The 17,072-nt window shown below is 45.6% G+C and overlaps 1 protein-coding gene across 1 annotated transcript in view; it reads left to right on the top strand.

The window, feature by feature from the left end:
- Positions 1–9,542, top strand: part of TPST1 (tyrosylprotein sulfotransferase 1) — a 160,048-nt gene extending 150,506 nt beyond the window's left edge. Inside the window, exons 4-6 of the mRNA XM_011952102.1 lie at positions 1,812–1,862; positions 6,178–6,224; positions 9,025–9,542. Of these exons, the coding sequence (XP_011807492.1) occupies positions 1,812–1,862; positions 6,178–6,195 (69 nt within the window). The 3' untranslated portion in view covers positions 6,196–6,224; positions 9,025–9,542. The remainder of the gene's footprint in view (positions 1–1,811; positions 1,863–6,177; positions 6,225–9,024) is intronic.
- Positions 9,543–17,072: the final 7,530 nt, after the last annotated feature.

Raw genomic sequence — 17,072 nt, 5'->3', positions numbered from 1 at the left:
GCGATTCTCCTGCCTCAGCCTCCCGAGTAGCTGGGATACAGGCGCCCGCCACCACGCCTGGCTATTTTTTTGTATTTTTTTTAGTAGAGACGGGATTTCACCGTGTTAGCCAGGATGGTCTCGATCTCCTGGCCTCGTGATCCACCCACCTTGGCCTCCCAAAGTGCTGGGATTACAGGCCTGAGCCACTGTGCCCAGCCGATATATGTGTATTTTAACAGTAAATTTTTAACATTAAACCACTGACTTAATTCATTTATTGAATTTTGTTGTTGTAGTATATCACACATAGAGTACACCAGTCATTTATCAATAACTGATGTGTTCACAAAATGAACACATGCTCATAATCACTACTCATATCAACACAGAAAATTACCAGCACCCTGGAAGCCTCGCTCAGCTCCTCTCTCTCAATCACTACCACCTCCTTCCTGTCCAGGGCAAACAGTATCCTAATTTCTAAGATCATTGATTCGTTTTACCTACTTAGTAGCTGTAAATTTTTTAAATGAAGACATAGTATATTATTCTTTGGAATCTGGCTCCCCACCTCCTTATTGTATGTTAAGATTCATCTGTGTTGTTGGTAATGTAGCAGAGTTCATTTTTCTGTTGCTGTATAGTATATCATTATATGCATAGAGCACTTTTTTTATTTATTCATTCTCATTGCGCTGTTCTACAGTGCCACCTTACCATGAACCAGGCATCCATATCTCAGGGGCTGTTTCTGGACCTGTCATTCTGTTTCATTGATATATTTGTCTATCCTTGTGCCAAAAACTGTCTTTCTTATGGCTATATCATTAACTTAGCTAATGCTTAGAGCTATGTAATGTAGATAATTATAGCTGTATAATAATAATGTATCGATATCTGGTAGAATAAGTTCTTCTACTTTGTTATTCTTTTAAAACTACCTTGACTATTCTTTGCCCTGTGTATGTTCATTTAAGTTTTACAAACAAGTTGAAATTACTCCATCCCCTCCAAAAAAAAAAAAAAAGCATGCTAGAATTTTGATTGGGAATTCTTTGAGGAGAATGGCCACCTGTACTATGTTAAATCCTCCTGTCCCTGAAAGTGGTATGTCTGTTTATGTGGGTCTTTAATTTCTCTCAATAGTGTTTTATAGTTTTCTGTTAAGGTCTTATATATCTTTCATTGATTTACTCTTACATATTCAGTGGGCTTTTAAATGTAATAAATGGTATTTTTAAAATGATTCCTAATTGTTGCATATATTGGAGACATTTTTATATATTAAAGCATAGGTTTTTAATTATAAGATTTTATGAGATTTAAGGTATATATCATTTTAAGAATCACTTAATATTCAAATTCAAATCACCATGGGAATACTGGGTAAATTGAGGAAAGTAAAGTTGGATTAAATCCAGGGTTGTATCCTTGGAGAATTCAAAAGGAACCAGGAACTTGTTCCTCAACTGTGTGAGTTCTGTGTTGGTTGCTTCAGAGAGATTGCCTTAGGGCTTGCTTCCTCTCTCAGCTAAAGTGATTGGGATTTGGCAGTCAGGGTGCTTTTGTTTTTCAGGTACCCTGAGCCCTCTCCTAGCCAGCCCGCATTTGTGAGCACTCGGTAAACACAGAGCAGGAGGGAATCGCAATGAATGGGGATTTCCGTCAGTCCTGCCCACTGGCTGCTCTTGGACCGACAGGCTTCTCTCTCATTCTAAACTCCCCAGCAGTGGAGCAGTAAACCCGGCCATAGTCAGGCATGGCACATGTCCTGAAATGATGGAGACTGGACCTGTTGCCTTAAACTCACGCCTGCTTTGTTTTTCCAGGTATATAAGGGAGAATTCCAACTACCTGACTTTCTTAAAGAAAAACCACAGGTACTGTGTCTGCTTTTTCCTCCTGATGTATACTAGATTGGCTCTTGCATTGAAGTAATATTTTTAAAGAGGTAATGAAATTAAAAAGACAGAAACAAGAAACCAAAAAGAAAAGAAGAGATAATGGTATGTGCTGGTGGAAGAAAGGTCAGCCTCTGGGACTTGTTGATTTTAACAATAATTTAACACAGTCTTAATTTCAGAGAGCTCAGTGTCTCCCAAAACCAGGGAAATACTTTATTGATAACTAAATTCTGATTGTTTGAGGTCCTGCACAAGCCGCCCAGTGGGTAAAGCTACTCCAGCCTTCCAGTGCCTAATTTGAAATAAAAATTTGCAGCGACCCTCTCTGTTCCTACTGTGTGTACTGTATATCCATGCCCCTTTGGCTTTTCTCATTTGGAGCCCAGAAGACTTATAAATATATTATGCACACAGTTACTGGCCCTTGGGAAGGACGCCAAGAGTTTGAAGGATTAAAGCCAGCACGGTGGCTCATGCCTGTAATCCCAGCAGTTTGGGAGGCCGAGGTCGGTGGATCACTTGAAGTCAGGAGTTCAAGACCAGTCTGGCCAACATGGTGAAGCCCCATCTCTACTAAAAATAGAAAAATTAGCCAGGTGTGGTGGCATATGCCTGTAATCCCAGCTACTTGGGAGGCTGAGACAGGAGAATCACATGAACCGCGACGTGGAGGTTGCTGAGCCAAGATTGCACCACTGCACTACAGCCTGTGTGACAGAACAAGACTGCCTCAAAAAAAAAAAGAAAAAATTAGCTAGGCATGGTGGCACAGGCCTATGGTCCCAGCTACTTGGGAGGCTGAGGTAGGAGGATCGCTTGAGCCCGGGAGGTGGAGGTTGCCATGAGTCTAGATTGTGCCACTGCACTCCAGCCTGGGTGACAGAGTGAGACCCTGTCTTAAAAATAAAAAAAATTAAGCAGATTCAGAGTTTTCCCTGTAACGTCCACTCTCACTGACTTGCATTCCAATCCTGTTTCCTGGGTTGGAAAGAAACAGGGAGTCTTGCAGCTGACATGCCTAGAGGAGCCCTCATCCTGTCTCTGGGCATCACCTGTCATCCCCATATAGAAGTCAGAAAAAATGGGCACCCATGGCCTGAGTGCGGCCGACTTCCCTTGCCAGCATGGCATTGATGCATGTTGCCTCCAAGCTGCTGCTGTCAGTGATTAGCTTGTTAATAGGAAAAGGAGACTCAGTTCTAACTCAGTTTCTAAAAGTGTTCCAGATAGAGATTGGTGAAGCAACACTGCCTCATAGACTTGTGTGAAGTCCAGTTGGCTGAAGCAAGCCTGGAGAAAATGGGCTGCCCTCTCTGAGGGAAGCCATGTCTTACACCAGAGTTGAAGCCTCTTCCTTCCTGACCCTTGTCTAAAAACATTTAGCCGCCAGTAATTGATACATATGACTTGAGTGCTTCAAAGTACTTGCAAGGCATATTCTTACTCACATATATTTACTATTCATCCATTCATTCACTTATTCACCAGTTGTTAACCTAGCGTCTACTATGGTGAGGAATTAGAGTAAGTCCTCAGGAGTCACGGGAGGAGCTCCTGATTTATCCAGAAGACTCCGACCACCTCGTGCAGACAAGGAGGCACAGAGCTCTGGGCCCAGGCTGGGCATGAGGTCCCAGAAACCTGGGCAGATTCATGAACAGACTCACTCACAGGCTGTGGAAGTTGGAGCCAGAGAATATTCCAAGAGGCTGTCTTGAAGGAATATAAAATCCAAAAGTGCCCGGGCACGGTGGTTCACACCTGTAATCCCAGCGCTTTGGAAGGCCCAAGTGGGCAGATTGCCTGAGGTCAGGAGTTCGAGATCAGTCTGGCCAACATGGTGACACCCTGTCTCTACTAAAAATACAAAATAATTAGCAAGACTTGGTGGTGTGGGCCTGTAATCCCAGCTACTCAGGAGGCTTAGGCAGGGGAATTGCTTGAACCAGGGAGGTGGAAATTGCAGTGAGCCAATACTGCACCTCTGCACTCCAGCCTGGGTGAAAGAGCGAGAGTCCATCTCAAAAAAAAAAAAAAAAAAAGAATTCCAAAAGCTGGTTTGCATAACAAGTCTGAAGAAGTCAAGAAAAGGAATTTGAGACTAAAACTAAAGGGACACCCCTGCTTCACAACATACCTAAAAATATTTCCAAGTGGATCACACACCTAAATGTGAAAGGCAAAATGATGAAGTTGTTACAGGCCTGCTCATGCCTGTAATCCCAGCACTTTGGGAGGCTGAGGCAGGCAGATTGCTTGAGTCCAGGAGTTCAAAACCAGCCTGGGAAACAGAGCCAAACCTCACCTCTACTAAAAATACAAAAAATTAGCCAGGTGTGGTGCATGCCTGTAGTCCCGGCTATTTGGGAGGCTGAGGTGGGAGGACCACCTGAGCCCTAGAGGTCGAGGCTGCAATGAGCCGAGATCACACCACTGCACTCCAGCCTGGGCAATCAACCCTGTCGCACAAAAACGAAGAAGATAATAGAGGAGACCATCTTTATGACCATAAGAGGAAAGGATTTCTTAAGCCCTAAAAAGTACTAATTATTAATTTAAAGGTGGATAATATGAACTACATTATAATTGAGGATGTTTATGTAATAAAAATCATCGTAAGAAGAGTAAAAAAGTGAGCCTAAGTAGGAGAACATATTTGAAACAAAGGACTCATCTAGGGCCGAGCTCAGTGGCTCACGAGCCTGTAATCCCAGCACTTTGGGAGGCCAAGGTGGGTGGATCACAAGGGCAGGAGTTTGAGAACAGACTGGCCAACATAGTGAAACCCCATCTCTACTGAAAATACAAAAAAAATAGCTGGGCGTGGTGGCAGGCGACTGTAATCCCAGCTACTCAAGCAGGAGAATCGCTTGAACTTAGGAGGCAGAAGCTGAAGTGAGCCAAGATCATGCCACTGCACTCCAACCTGGGTAACAGTGTGAGACTCTGTCTCACTCAAAAAAAAAAAAAAAAAAAAAAAAAGGACTCATCTGTGGAATATAGATCTTTCCTACAAATCATAAGGGAAATTTTTTTAAATTGGGCAAAAAGCCTGGACAACATAGCAAGACCCTATCTCTATCAAAAAATTAGCTGGGCGGGGCCAGGTGCGGTGGCTCACACCTGTAATCCTAGCATTTTGGGAGGCTGAGGCGGGTGGATCACTTGAGATCAGCAGTTCAAGACCAGCCTGGTAAACATGGCAAAACCCCATCTCTAAGAACAAATACCAGAAAAATTAGGCGGGCATGGTGGCACACACCTGTAATCCCAGCTGCTCCCGAGGCTGAGGCAGGAGAATTGCTTGAACCCAGGAGGCAGAGGTTGCAGTGAAGTGAGATTGCACCACTGCACTCCAGCCTGGGTGACACAGCAAGACTCGATCTCAAAAAAAAAGAAAAAAAAGAAGCTGAGCGTGGTGGCATACTTGGGAAGCTGAGGCAGGATGATCCTTTGAGCCCAGGCAGTGAGCTGTGATTGTGCCACTGCACTCCAGCCTGGGTAACAGAGGGAAACCTTGTCTACTAAAAAAAGAAACAAAAATCATGCAGAAGCATGCACGCACAGACACACACACACACACATAGAAGAGGGCCCATAAGGCTGAAACCCAAAGAACCTTCAGATTCAATAATTAGCTAGAATGGTTCATAAAACTCGGGAAAGTGCAGTACTTAACAATTACAGATTTATAAAGGATGCAGATCAGGACCAGCCATAAGATAGAAGTGGGCCTGGGAGGGTCCTGAATGCAGAGCTTCTGCGCCTCCTCTCTGTAGAATCAGGGCATGTCACCCTTCCGGCACATGCGTGTGTTCACCAACCTGGAAGTGCCACTGAACTTCCACACCCAGCGTTTTTATTGGGGTTTATTTATGCAGGCAAGATTGATTAACTCATTGGTCATGTGTTAGAACTCAATCTCCAGCCACCCTCCCCTCCCCAGAGTTGAGGCGGGCTCCAAGCCCCAGCCCCCTGATCCCATGGTTGGTCTTTGTGGTGAGCAACCCCATCCTGAGTCATCTCATACCATGAACCCAGATGTGATCCAAGGGCCTCAGAAATAACAAAGACACTCTTGTTACCCCGGGAATTCCAAGGATTCGGCATTTCCCTCCCAGGAACCAGGGGGAAAGGCCAGTCAGATTCTTGAGCATACTGCAGTGGTGCACTGAGTTCATCTGAAAGTGAACAGAGCCTGCAGGTCACCCCTGGTGTTTCAGTGGGGGCAGTCACTTCTCGTGCTGACCAGCTTCAAGGACATTAAAACATCTTTTCTTTCCTTCAACAGACTGAGCAAGTGGAGTAGCAGGACCAGGAGCCTCTTCCATACATGAGGTGAGGGTTGGGGAACATTGCTGGGTTTTTCTGTTTCCCACTCGGGCTCTTGCAGGGGGCCAGGTGGCTGAGGTGGAGAGCACAGCTCTGGAGTCCGTCTGCCCGGGTTGGAATCCTGGCTCTTCACTTTCTGTGTGGCAGCGAGCGTGTTACTTCACCTCTCTCTGTCTTCATTTATTCATCTGTGAAATGAGGATGATATTAACAAGAGCATGGTGGTGAGAATTAATCATCATTCAAGACCCTGGCTTATAATAAGCAAACAGTAGTATTGTTATTTTTATTATGAACCATGAAATACTTCAGCTGAAAGGGACCTGGAGGCCATCAAGCCCAACTCCTTGTTTTCTGATAAGGAAGCTGGTCCGGGAGGGAGCAGGTCGTTTGTCAAGACCATAGTCCAGAGGCAGGGACACCCAGAACACAGGAGCGACTGCTTACTTCTGGTTCCCTGTTCAGCCAGGGCCCCAGCTGCCCGCCCCCACCTCCAAGGGCTTTCTCTGTGTGCTGGACTTGCAGATGTTTTTCCACTACTGTAATTTTTGTTTGTTTCTTGGTTAGTTTTTCAAGTTTGCCCTTGCTTGTTTTAATGTATTATGGATGGCTTATGTAAGTAACCTACATTGTCTCATTGGACTAAGCACTACATTGTGGACAAGGCCAGCCCTGCCTTTTAAGCCCTCTTTCTATCTGAGTATGTGGCCCTCATCAGGCACATGTCCAGGGATACCAGCTCATGAGTGGCAAAGCTGGTTTCTTAGCCGAGATCTCCAGGTGCAGCTGCTCAGAGCTCCTACCCTTCTCCCAGACTTACAGTCTCTGCTTAAGCAACCCAAACTTGCTTAAGATCAGTTTTGCTCCAAATGATATGGCAAAGCCTTTTATCAGTTGGAACTTGAACAGCCTTTTTAAAAAATCTGATATTGGCTGAGCACAGTGGCTCACACCTGTAATCGCAGCACTTTGGGGGCCAAGATAGGTGGATCACAAGGTCAGGAGTTGGAGACTAGCCTGGTCAACATAGTGAAACCTCGTCTCTACTAAAAATACAAAAATTAGCCAGGTGTGGTGGCAGGGGCCTGTAATCACAGTTACTTGGGAGGCTGAGGCAGGAGAATCACTTGAACCCAGGAGGCAGAGGTTGCAGTGAGCTGAAATCACACCATTACACTCCAGCCTGGGTGAAAAGAGCAAGACTTTGTCTCAAAAAAAAAAATAGCTGGGTGTGGTGGTGGGCGCATATAGTCCCAGCTACTCGGGAGGCTGAGGCAGGAGAATTGCTTGAGCCAAGATCATACCACTGCCCTCTCGCCTGGGTGACAGAGTGAGACTTCATCTCAAAAATAAATAAATAAAATCTGATATTGATAGTGATTTTTCTCATAGTTTACTTGCTGACTTTTGTTTTTATTTTTACTTTATATAATAATGATGTACTGTGCATACTCCATACCCGGCATAAAATACCAAGCATTTTATTTGTATATGTATAAGATGATAATATATATAAGTAATATGCTAAATTATATATACATCTATATATAAAATTGTATTCAGTTCTCAAACCACTGGCAAGCTGGTAGTATTCCTGTTTTACTAGTGAGAAAACAGGTTGAATGTGACTTGTGGTGCATTGATGGATTATGGACATAAGAAGCACATGGACACTGCTCCGTCATCACAAAATCCCAGATGGCAGCAAGCTGCTAATATTGACAGGCTCTAGGATTCAGGTTTCCTTTTTGCTGAGGAGCAAATGCTGAATTATTCTGTGGGTCTGCATATTTAACAGCAGTTATCAGGCCTTGGCTAACTTTGTTTTTACAAAATGCTTTCAAAGTTCATAGGTAATCTCCCTACCCGCCCCACCAAACACTCACAAGGCCTCATTTCCTGGCCAGCGTGTTGGAGGATGGACCGCATCGGCAGCTGCCTCCGCAGCTTTTCACCCTTGCCTGTGTGTGGAGGCCGGGAGGGGCCCACCTGTGGTGAGGAGGACTCAGGAGAACCGGGGACGCAGCAGAGCCCTTAGGACGGATACTATCTTATCTTGTGGGTCCCTTTGGCATTTCAGTAACAGTCACTGTGTTCTCCGGAGCTTCCTTTAAACAACCTTAGGACGCATTTCTTCCCGTGACGAAGAATCAGGTGCTGACCCCTGGACACTTAAAGAACCTTAGGACCTATTTCTTCACACGAGGAGGAAGCAGGGTCTTGTCCCCTGGACACTTTAAGAACCTTAGGACTTAGCCGGGCATGGTGACGGGCGCCTGTAGTCCCAGCTACTCGGGAGGCTGAGGCAGGAGAATGGCGTGAACCCAGGAGGCGGAGCTTGCAGTGAGCCGAGATTGCACCACTGCACTCCAGCCTGGGTGACAGAGCGAGACTGCATCTCAAAAAAAAACCTTAGGACCCATTTCTTCACATGAGGAGGAATCAGGGTGCTGACCCCTGGACACCTGATGCCTTGACAGTGCCCCCACAGTAGCATCAATAGCAGACGACAGTCGCAGTTATTTAGAAATGGGCAGGAGCAGCCCTGGCTTTGGCCACCATCTGCTTGCCTTGCTCCCAGCAGCTACTTGCATGCATCTGAAAGCACCAGATTGAGGGCGCGTGTGCCTCCCAGGCAGCCCTCCTGAGGCAGCTGTTCTCAACGTCCATCCTCCTGGCCCCTGACCTGCAGCAACCTCCCCAGCCGCCTGGCTTGTCCAGGCCTGTAGCTGGGAAGGAAGAGATGAAGACAAAGGCACACACCGGGACTCCACACCCGTAACCACGTTCTGTTTGTTCGCCCTAGGAAAGGCTGCTGCCTTTTCAGCGGAAGGGAAATTCCTAGGACTGGCTGTCCCCTGCCGAGCTTGGTGGAGTGTCTGCACCTTGGCTGTGTCTCCTCTGCTTTTGCCAGTTTCCTCCCACTGAGAGGATGGAGGTGTCCGCACAGCTTTGGGCCTCATGAGGGATCCCGATTCCATGCACAGCCCTGCGGTAAGAAGCCCAGAAGAAACGTGTTTCCTGTTAAAACTGCTCTTGTCCTCTTTTCTTACCAGATTATGAAGTTTGTGTTCAAGGAGAGGGTTTAAAAATGGGACCCTGTAAGCAGACTTGGGCAGTTTCCTTTTGAAATAGGTTGTCTGTACATGTTCTAATGTTTTGTAGAACACGTGTGCCCGTTTAAGTGTATTGATGTGAATAATATTAAATAATTATTTAATTCATTGTATTGTTTCTGAGAAGTTGGGAAATTACCATTATACATTTACAACTTAATGACTTTTGTATTTTATTTTTCAAAATAAAAGCTTTCAATGTGAAGCATTCTGGTAGTTAGTTACATGTTTTCATTAATGTGATTTCAAAGAAGCACAGACCTTATCAGACGCTGGTGTGATAAACCAAAGTTTCCTCAGTTGGCTGTATTGTGGACACTCCCCTGGAGCCATCACTTTTTTTTTCGGGGGTGGTGGTGGGTAGAGACAGGGTCTCGCTACATTCCCCAGCCTGGACTCAAATGATCCTTCTGCCTCAGCCTCCCAAAGTACTAAAATTACATATGTGAGCCACGGTGCCTGGCCTGCATCATCATTTTGTAATGAAGTTTTCTGTCATTTATTTCAGAGAGAACCTATTGCCATCCACTTTGGGAGTCTTGTTCTATTTCGTGCTTGCGGACTGTATTTAAGGACATGGAAGTTATTATCTCCACTTGTTTCCTAGAAGCCTTTGTTATCAACACAGAATGTCCAGATAGTAGTAGTAACTGCCATGTTGAGTGTGTTCACATATGTGCCAGGCATGAAAAGCGTATGTTATCCCATCTCCGCCCCAAAACTTGTACCTATCCATTAGGTCATATCCATCTCAGTAATTGCAGTATTTTCTGTCACTTGAGCCAGAAACCGAAGAGCCACACTTGATTTCACCCTTTTCCTCCCTCTTTCCATTCACATCCAAGATCTTTGATCCTACCTTCAATGTATTTCTTGGATCACACAACAGAATAAGAGTTTTTAGAATACACATCTGAACGGGACCCTCCCCACCTGAGGCATTTCAGTGGCTTCCATTTCACTGAAAAGAGCCCAGACTCCTGCCAGGGCCAGCAGGGTCCTCCTCTCCATTCTCATCTCAGGCCTCTCTCCCAACCTCACCGCTTGTGCTCTAGAAGTATCTTTAACAGAAATATCTTTATTTTCAGAACATAGCAAGTTCTTCTTGTCTCTACATATCTCCTGTCTCTGGAATGTTCTTCCCGTTGGCTATTTATTTATTTAAGATGAAGTCTTGCTCTGTCGCCCAGCTGGCCTGCAGTAGCACAATCTCAGCTCACGGCAACCTCCACCTCCCGGGTGCAAGCAATTTTCCTGCCTCAGCCTCCCGAGTAGCTGAAATTACAGGCATGTGCCACCATGTCCGGCTAATTTTTGTATTTTTAGTAGAGATGGGGTTTCACCATGTTGGCCAGGCTGGTCTTAAACTCCCAATCTCAAATGATCCTGCCTCAGCCTCCCAAAGTGCTGGAATTATAGGCGTGAGCCACTGCACCCAAGCCCCTTTGCTCTGTCTGATAGGCCCCTTCTCAATTCTGTGATCTCAGTAAGCCTCACTTCCTCAGAGAGATCTTCCCTGGCCTCTTAAACTAAAAGTAATTCTCCCACTGCTTGCCTTCTCCATGGTCATACTTTGCAGTGTTTCATCTGTTTGTTGCCTTTTTTATTATCTGTCTCCTACACCAGCAAGTTCTTGGAGTACCAGAACTATGTTTTTTCTTGTCTGTTGTACTTTTGGCACCTAGCAAACTGTCTGGCACTTTCTAGAAACCAAGTAAGGCCAAGTGCAGTGGCTCACACCTGTAATCCCAGCACTTTGGGAGGCCGAGGCGGGCGGATCACGAGGTCAGGAGATTGAGACCATTCTGGCTAACACAGTGAAACCCCATCTCTATAAAAATACAAAAAATTAGCCAGGCGTGGTGGCGGCACTTGTAGTCCCAGCTACTTGGGAGGCTGAGGCAGGAGAATCATTTGAACCTGGGAGGTGGAGGTTGCAGTGAGCCGAGATAGCACCACTGAACTCCAGCCTTGGCGACAGAGTGAGACTCCGTCTCAAAAAAATAAATAATGTCTAAGCTATTCTGCCATAATGTGGCCTTACTGCTCCCTCATATACAGTGCCTTTCTCCTCCCTCCTTTCATTCTCTTCACTTTCTTCTTCCAGATGCTTGTACACCCGGTCCCCCTACCTGGGAAATCACAACCTCATTAAGAGCTCAGCTATATTAAGTCCTATTTCCTCATGAACTCTAACTCAACTGCTGCAACCTCCAAGTAGCAATTAGCTTCAGCATAACCTTTTTTCTCTTGTTTCCTGTGTTAGTATTATGTCACCAGTTTTGTGGGGACAAGGTCACATACCTCTCTAGAACATATCAGAATGACAGAACATCTTCAGCTATAGCCCACCTAGATACCAATACTTGTCCCCAAGGGAATGTATGACTTTTATTCCCCATTATGAGAAACAAACTCACCCCTCCAAACCCAAAGAATGGACTCAGAGACCCAGAGAACAGCAAAAGTGAGACATTTAATGATGCTCTTGCAATATCGGGTGTCTGGCAGCAGGCACACCCAGCACAGTTTCAACAAGCAATTTATCCCCTAGTGCACAGGTCCCTCCCCCAGTTCCTCATAGGCTGAGTACTGTGGGGGTCACAATCTTCCCAGATGTCACCTATTGGTTGTTGGGTAGGGGTTTTAGGTGTTTTCTTTAGGGTTGTCCTGCTGCATTTTGTTGCAGCCCACAATGCATTGCAATTCTAGTTAGCTCAGGGGCTCTTCAAGTATTTGACTTATGACTTAAGTAGCTGCGCAGGCTGATAAGAACAGACAACATGAGCTATTCTGCGGTTAGTAAACTTTCATCTTAGACTACACTTCTTTGGTTCAGGTGAGGGTAACTAAGGGGGGTGGGTGACAAGCAGGCATTGGCTGTCTAAGCAGGAGCCTGCTGTGTCCTGTTTCTTCTGTAGTCTACTGACCTAAGTTGATTTAAGGCACTTTGTCTTGGAAATGGACCATTGTATACATTTCCTTCATCCAGCTAAGTTTTAAATTGTTTTGTAGAGATGGGGGTCTCACTCTATTGCCCAGGCTGCTCTTGAACTCTTGGCCTCAAGTGATCCTCCTGCCTCAACCTCCCGAAGTGCTTGGATTACAGGCATGTGCCACCTGTTTGGCCATCTTTGTTTAAACAAAAGAGTTTAGAGGACTCCCAACTAGGAACTGTTGGAGTACTCTGGGCCAGATATGATTCTAGCTGGGTTGAAACAATGACCAAGATAAAAAGGAGGAAGACAGGGGAAAGGCTGGGAGGGGCACAACCAACAGGCCTTGCTAGTAAGCAGATCTGGTGGCAAAGGTCAGGGAAAACCAAAGACGACTCCCAGGTCTCCAGGTGACGAGGCCAGACATGGTACATGGTAGTGCCAGCAGATGGAGGGGGAGTGCATACCACCACACAGTCGGCCCACACACTCTGGCTGCAAAGGGCCAGGGACTGTGGGGTCTCCAGCTTGCTGCCTGAATTTGGACAACCCAACTCATTCTCACTGCCTGTCTTCACAATTTCAAAATGAAGCTAAAACAAACCCGTTTCTAGCTTGTTTTGGTTTTTTTCTGAGATGAAGTCTTGCTCTGTCGCCCAGGTTGGAGTGCAGTGGTGCGATCTTGGCTCTCTGCAACCCCCGACTCCCAGGTTCCAGCGATTCTCCTGCCTCAGCCTCCCAAGTAGCTGGGATTACAGGTGCCTGCCACCATGCTCAGTTAATTTTTTTCTATTTTTTTTCAGTAAAGATGAGGTTTCGCCATGTTGGCCAGGCTGGTCTCGAACTCCACCCACCTCAGCCTCACAAAGTGTTAGATTACAGGTGTGAGCTACTGCACCCAGCCTCCAGCTTGTTTTAAGAATCTAGTAACATCACTATGTTTAACAATTGGCTTAGATATTCAGAAGCTGCTGGCTGGGCACAGCGGCTCACACCTGTAATCCCAGCACTTTGGGGCCAAGGTGGGTGGATCACCTGAGGTCAGGAGTTTGAGACCAGCCTGATCACATGGAGAAACTCCGTCTCTACTAAAAATACAAAATTAGCCAGGCATGGTGGCACATGCCTGTAATCCCAGCTACTCGGGAGGCTGAGGCAGGAGGTTGCAGTGAGCTAAGATCGCGCCATTGCACCCCAGCCTGGGCAACAAGAGCGCAACTCCGTCTCAAAAAAAAAAAAAGATATTCAGAAGCTGCTGACGTGAACGTTTAATGAATTTGTTTTTTGTTGTTGTTTGTTTTGTTCTTTGAAATGGAGTCTCGCTTTGTTGCCCAGGCTGGAGTACAATGGTGCGATCTCAGCTCACTGCAACCTCCACCTCCCGGGTTCAAGCAATTCTCTGCCTTAGCCACTTAAGTAGCTGGGATTATAGGCGCCTGCCACCATGCCCAGCTAATTTTTATATTTTTAGTAGAGACGGGGTTTCACCATCAAGGCCAGGGTGGTGTTGAACTCTTGACCTCGTGATCTGCCTGCCTCATCCTCTCAAAGTGCTGGAATTACAGGCATGAGCCACCGTGCCCGGCCCGTTGAATGAATTTCATGAGCAAACAAATCAGATCATGAGTAAACAAAGTAGGTCAAAGTAAATGAATTCCATGAAGCCAAGAATGATGTCTTCTGGATATGCCACCTGGTAACCCCTCCTTCAGTGCACTGTGCCCCTTGACAAACATCATGGGGAGCAGGGACAGAGGAGGTGGGTGGGGAGCACAGGGACACAGGCATGGTGACATCTGCCCCTGCTTTGCCCCTGTCCCGTCCACCCCTTTCTATAATACAATCATTTAACAATGGTTTCCCATGTGTGAAATACTTGCTTCATTCCTTCATTCAATCACAGAACAGACACTTGATATTCAAATTTACTGAGGAAGAAACTGTTTCACATGCCAAGTGGGAACTTAAAAAAAAAAAACAAAAAAACCCTTACTTAGCTGTAATTGAAGTAAAATCAATTTAAGGGATTTAGTGTTTATTCAGGCAAGGCTGGTTGGCTTCTTGGCTTTCTATCTTCCCCATTTCTTCCTCCTTCTCAAAGTGTAAATTTTATTTTCAAACCTGGGAAAAGACTTCAAGGTGGGAGGTGGAGGCAAGAGGATGGCTTTAGATCAGGAGTTCAAGATCAGCCTGGTCAATATAGCAAGACCTTGTCTCTAGAAAAAAATTTTTTTTTTACTTAGCTGGGTGTGGTTGCATGCCTGTGGTCCCAGCTTCTCAGGAGGCTGAGGCAGGAGGATCACTTGAGCCCAGAAATTTGAAGGTACAGTGAGCTGTAATTATGCCACTGCACTCCAGCCTGTGTGACAGAGCAAGACCCTGTCTAAAAACAACAACAAAGGGCCAGGCTCAGTGGCTCACACCTGTAATCCCACCACTTTGGGAGGCTGAGGCAGGAGGAGCTCTTGAGGCCGGGAGTTTGAGACCAGCCTGGGCAACATAGTGAGCTCCTGTCTGCGTGTGTGTGTATATATATGTATTTTTTTAAAAGAGGTGTTTGGGAACTTCCACTATGTAGACGTCCACTGCTGAAGGGCTGTTTTGGGTCATAACCAAGACACATGGCCTGAGAGCCTGTGATGATTATTTGTGTTTGTGCAAACTCCAGAGCAGCCTGAGCTCCTGGACAAAGAGACACTCCACTCTGCTTTTAGCTGTCTTGAGCAGACATATGAGGAGAGACAGGTTATTGTCTCCAGCATCAAAGGAATGAACCAAGATGTTGATTTTGAAGAGCCAACTTTCCCAGGAAGCCTCCACAGTGTGACCTCACAGGACCTCTCCTGACACTGAGTGTCAGAATTAAGGCATGGGAGGCTGGGCCACATTCTAGCAGAGGCCCCGCTCAAAACGTGGCCTGATGTGATCAAAAGATGTTGATGTGGCAGCTCCTCACCAGATGTCCTGCTCCCACTCTTGCCCCTCCATGTCCAGTCTCTTGACAAGCAGCTGGAATGTTCTTTTTAGTGTTTTTGTTTTATTTTGTCTTTGAGAAGAGGTCCTGCTCTGTCACCAAGGCTGGAGTGCAGGGGCATGATCTCTGCTCACTGCAACCTCTCCCTGCTGGGTTCACGCAATTCTCGTGCCTCAGACTCCCAAGTAGCTGGGATTACAGGCGTCTACCACCATGCCCGGCTAGTTTTTGTATTTTTAGTAGTGACAGGGCTTCACCATGTTGGCCAGGCTGATCTTGAACCCTGACCTCAGGTGATCCACCCACCTCGGCCTCCCAAAGTGCTGGGATTTTAGGCATGAGCCATCGCGCCCAGCCCTTGTTTTTAGAGATAAGGTCTAGCTCTTTCACTCAGGCTGGAGTACAGTGGGGCAATCATGGCACAGTGCAGCCTCTATCTCCTGGGCTCAAGTGATCCTCTCACTTCAGCCTCCCCAGGAGCTGGGACTACAGGCATGTGCCACCACATCTGGTTAAATTTTTTTTTTTTTTTCAAGATGGAGTTTCACTTTTGTCCACGATGGAGTGCAATGGCCTGATCTTGGCTCACTGAAAACTCTACCTCCCGGGTTCAAGCGATTCCCCTGCCTCAGCCTCCCAAGCAGCTGGGACTACAGGCGTTCACCACCACACCCGGCTAATTTTTGTATTTTTAGTAGAGATGGGGGTTCACCATGTTGGCCAGGCTGGTCTCTAACTCCTGACCTCAGGTGATCCACCTGTCTCAGCCTCCCAAAGTGCTTGGATTACAGGTGTGAGCCACTGCGCCTGGCCTCTTTTAGCTATTTTTAAATATACAATAAATTGTTTACTATAGTCATGCTGTTGTACTACCAAATACTACATCTTATTCATTCTAACTGTATTTTTGTACCCATTAATCATTCCTGTGCACCCCCTCCAGCCCACTACCCTTCCCAGCCTCTGGTAACCATCATTCTACTCTCCATCTTCAGGAGTTCAATTGTTTTAATTTTTAACAACCACAAATGACTGGGAACATGCAAAATTTGTCTTTCTGTGTCTGGTTTACTTTAGTTAACATAATGACCTCCAGTTCTACCCACGTTGTTGCAAATAATAGGATTCTGTTCTTTCTCATGGCTGAACGTCTTCCATTGCGTGTATGTACCACATTTTCTCTATCCATTCACCTGTTGGTGGACACTTAGATTGCTTCCAAATCTTGGCTATTATGAATAGTGTTGCAATAAATATAAAAATGCAGATATTTCTTTGATATACTGATTTTCTTTCTTTTGGTTACATACCCAGCAGTAAGATTACTGGATCATAAAGTAGCTCTATTTTTAGTTTTTTGAGGACCCTCAAAACATTCTCCATAGTGGTTGTACTAATTTACATTCCCACCAGCAATGTACCAGGGCTCCCTTTTCTCCACATCCTCAATAGCATTTGGTATTGCCTGTCTTTGGATATAAGCCATTTGAACTGGGGTGGGATGATAGCTCACTGTAGTTCTGATTTGCATTTCTCTGATGATCAATGATGTTGAGCACCTTTTCATATGCCTGTTTGCCATTTTTATGTTTTCAGAAGTGTCTGTTCCGATCTTTCGCCCATTTTAAAATCAGATAGATTTTTTTTGTATTGATTTTTTTTTCCACCTGAGCTCCTTATATACTCTGGTTACTAATCCCTTGTTAGATGGATTCAGGATTGGTTTTTTTTTTTGTTTGTTTTTTTTTTATTATTATTATACTTTAAGTTCTAGGGTACATGTGCATAACGTGCAGGTTTGTTACATATGTATACTTGTGCCATGTTG

This window comes from Colobus angolensis, unplaced genomic scaffold (assembly GCF_000951035.1).
Source record: "Colobus angolensis palliatus isolate OR3802 unplaced genomic scaffold, Cang.pa_1.0 Scaffold333, whole genome shotgun sequence".
NCBI lineage: Eukaryota > Metazoa > Chordata > Mammalia > Primates > Cercopithecidae > Colobus > Colobus angolensis.
This window is presented reverse-complemented; position numbering and strand designations above follow the sequence as displayed.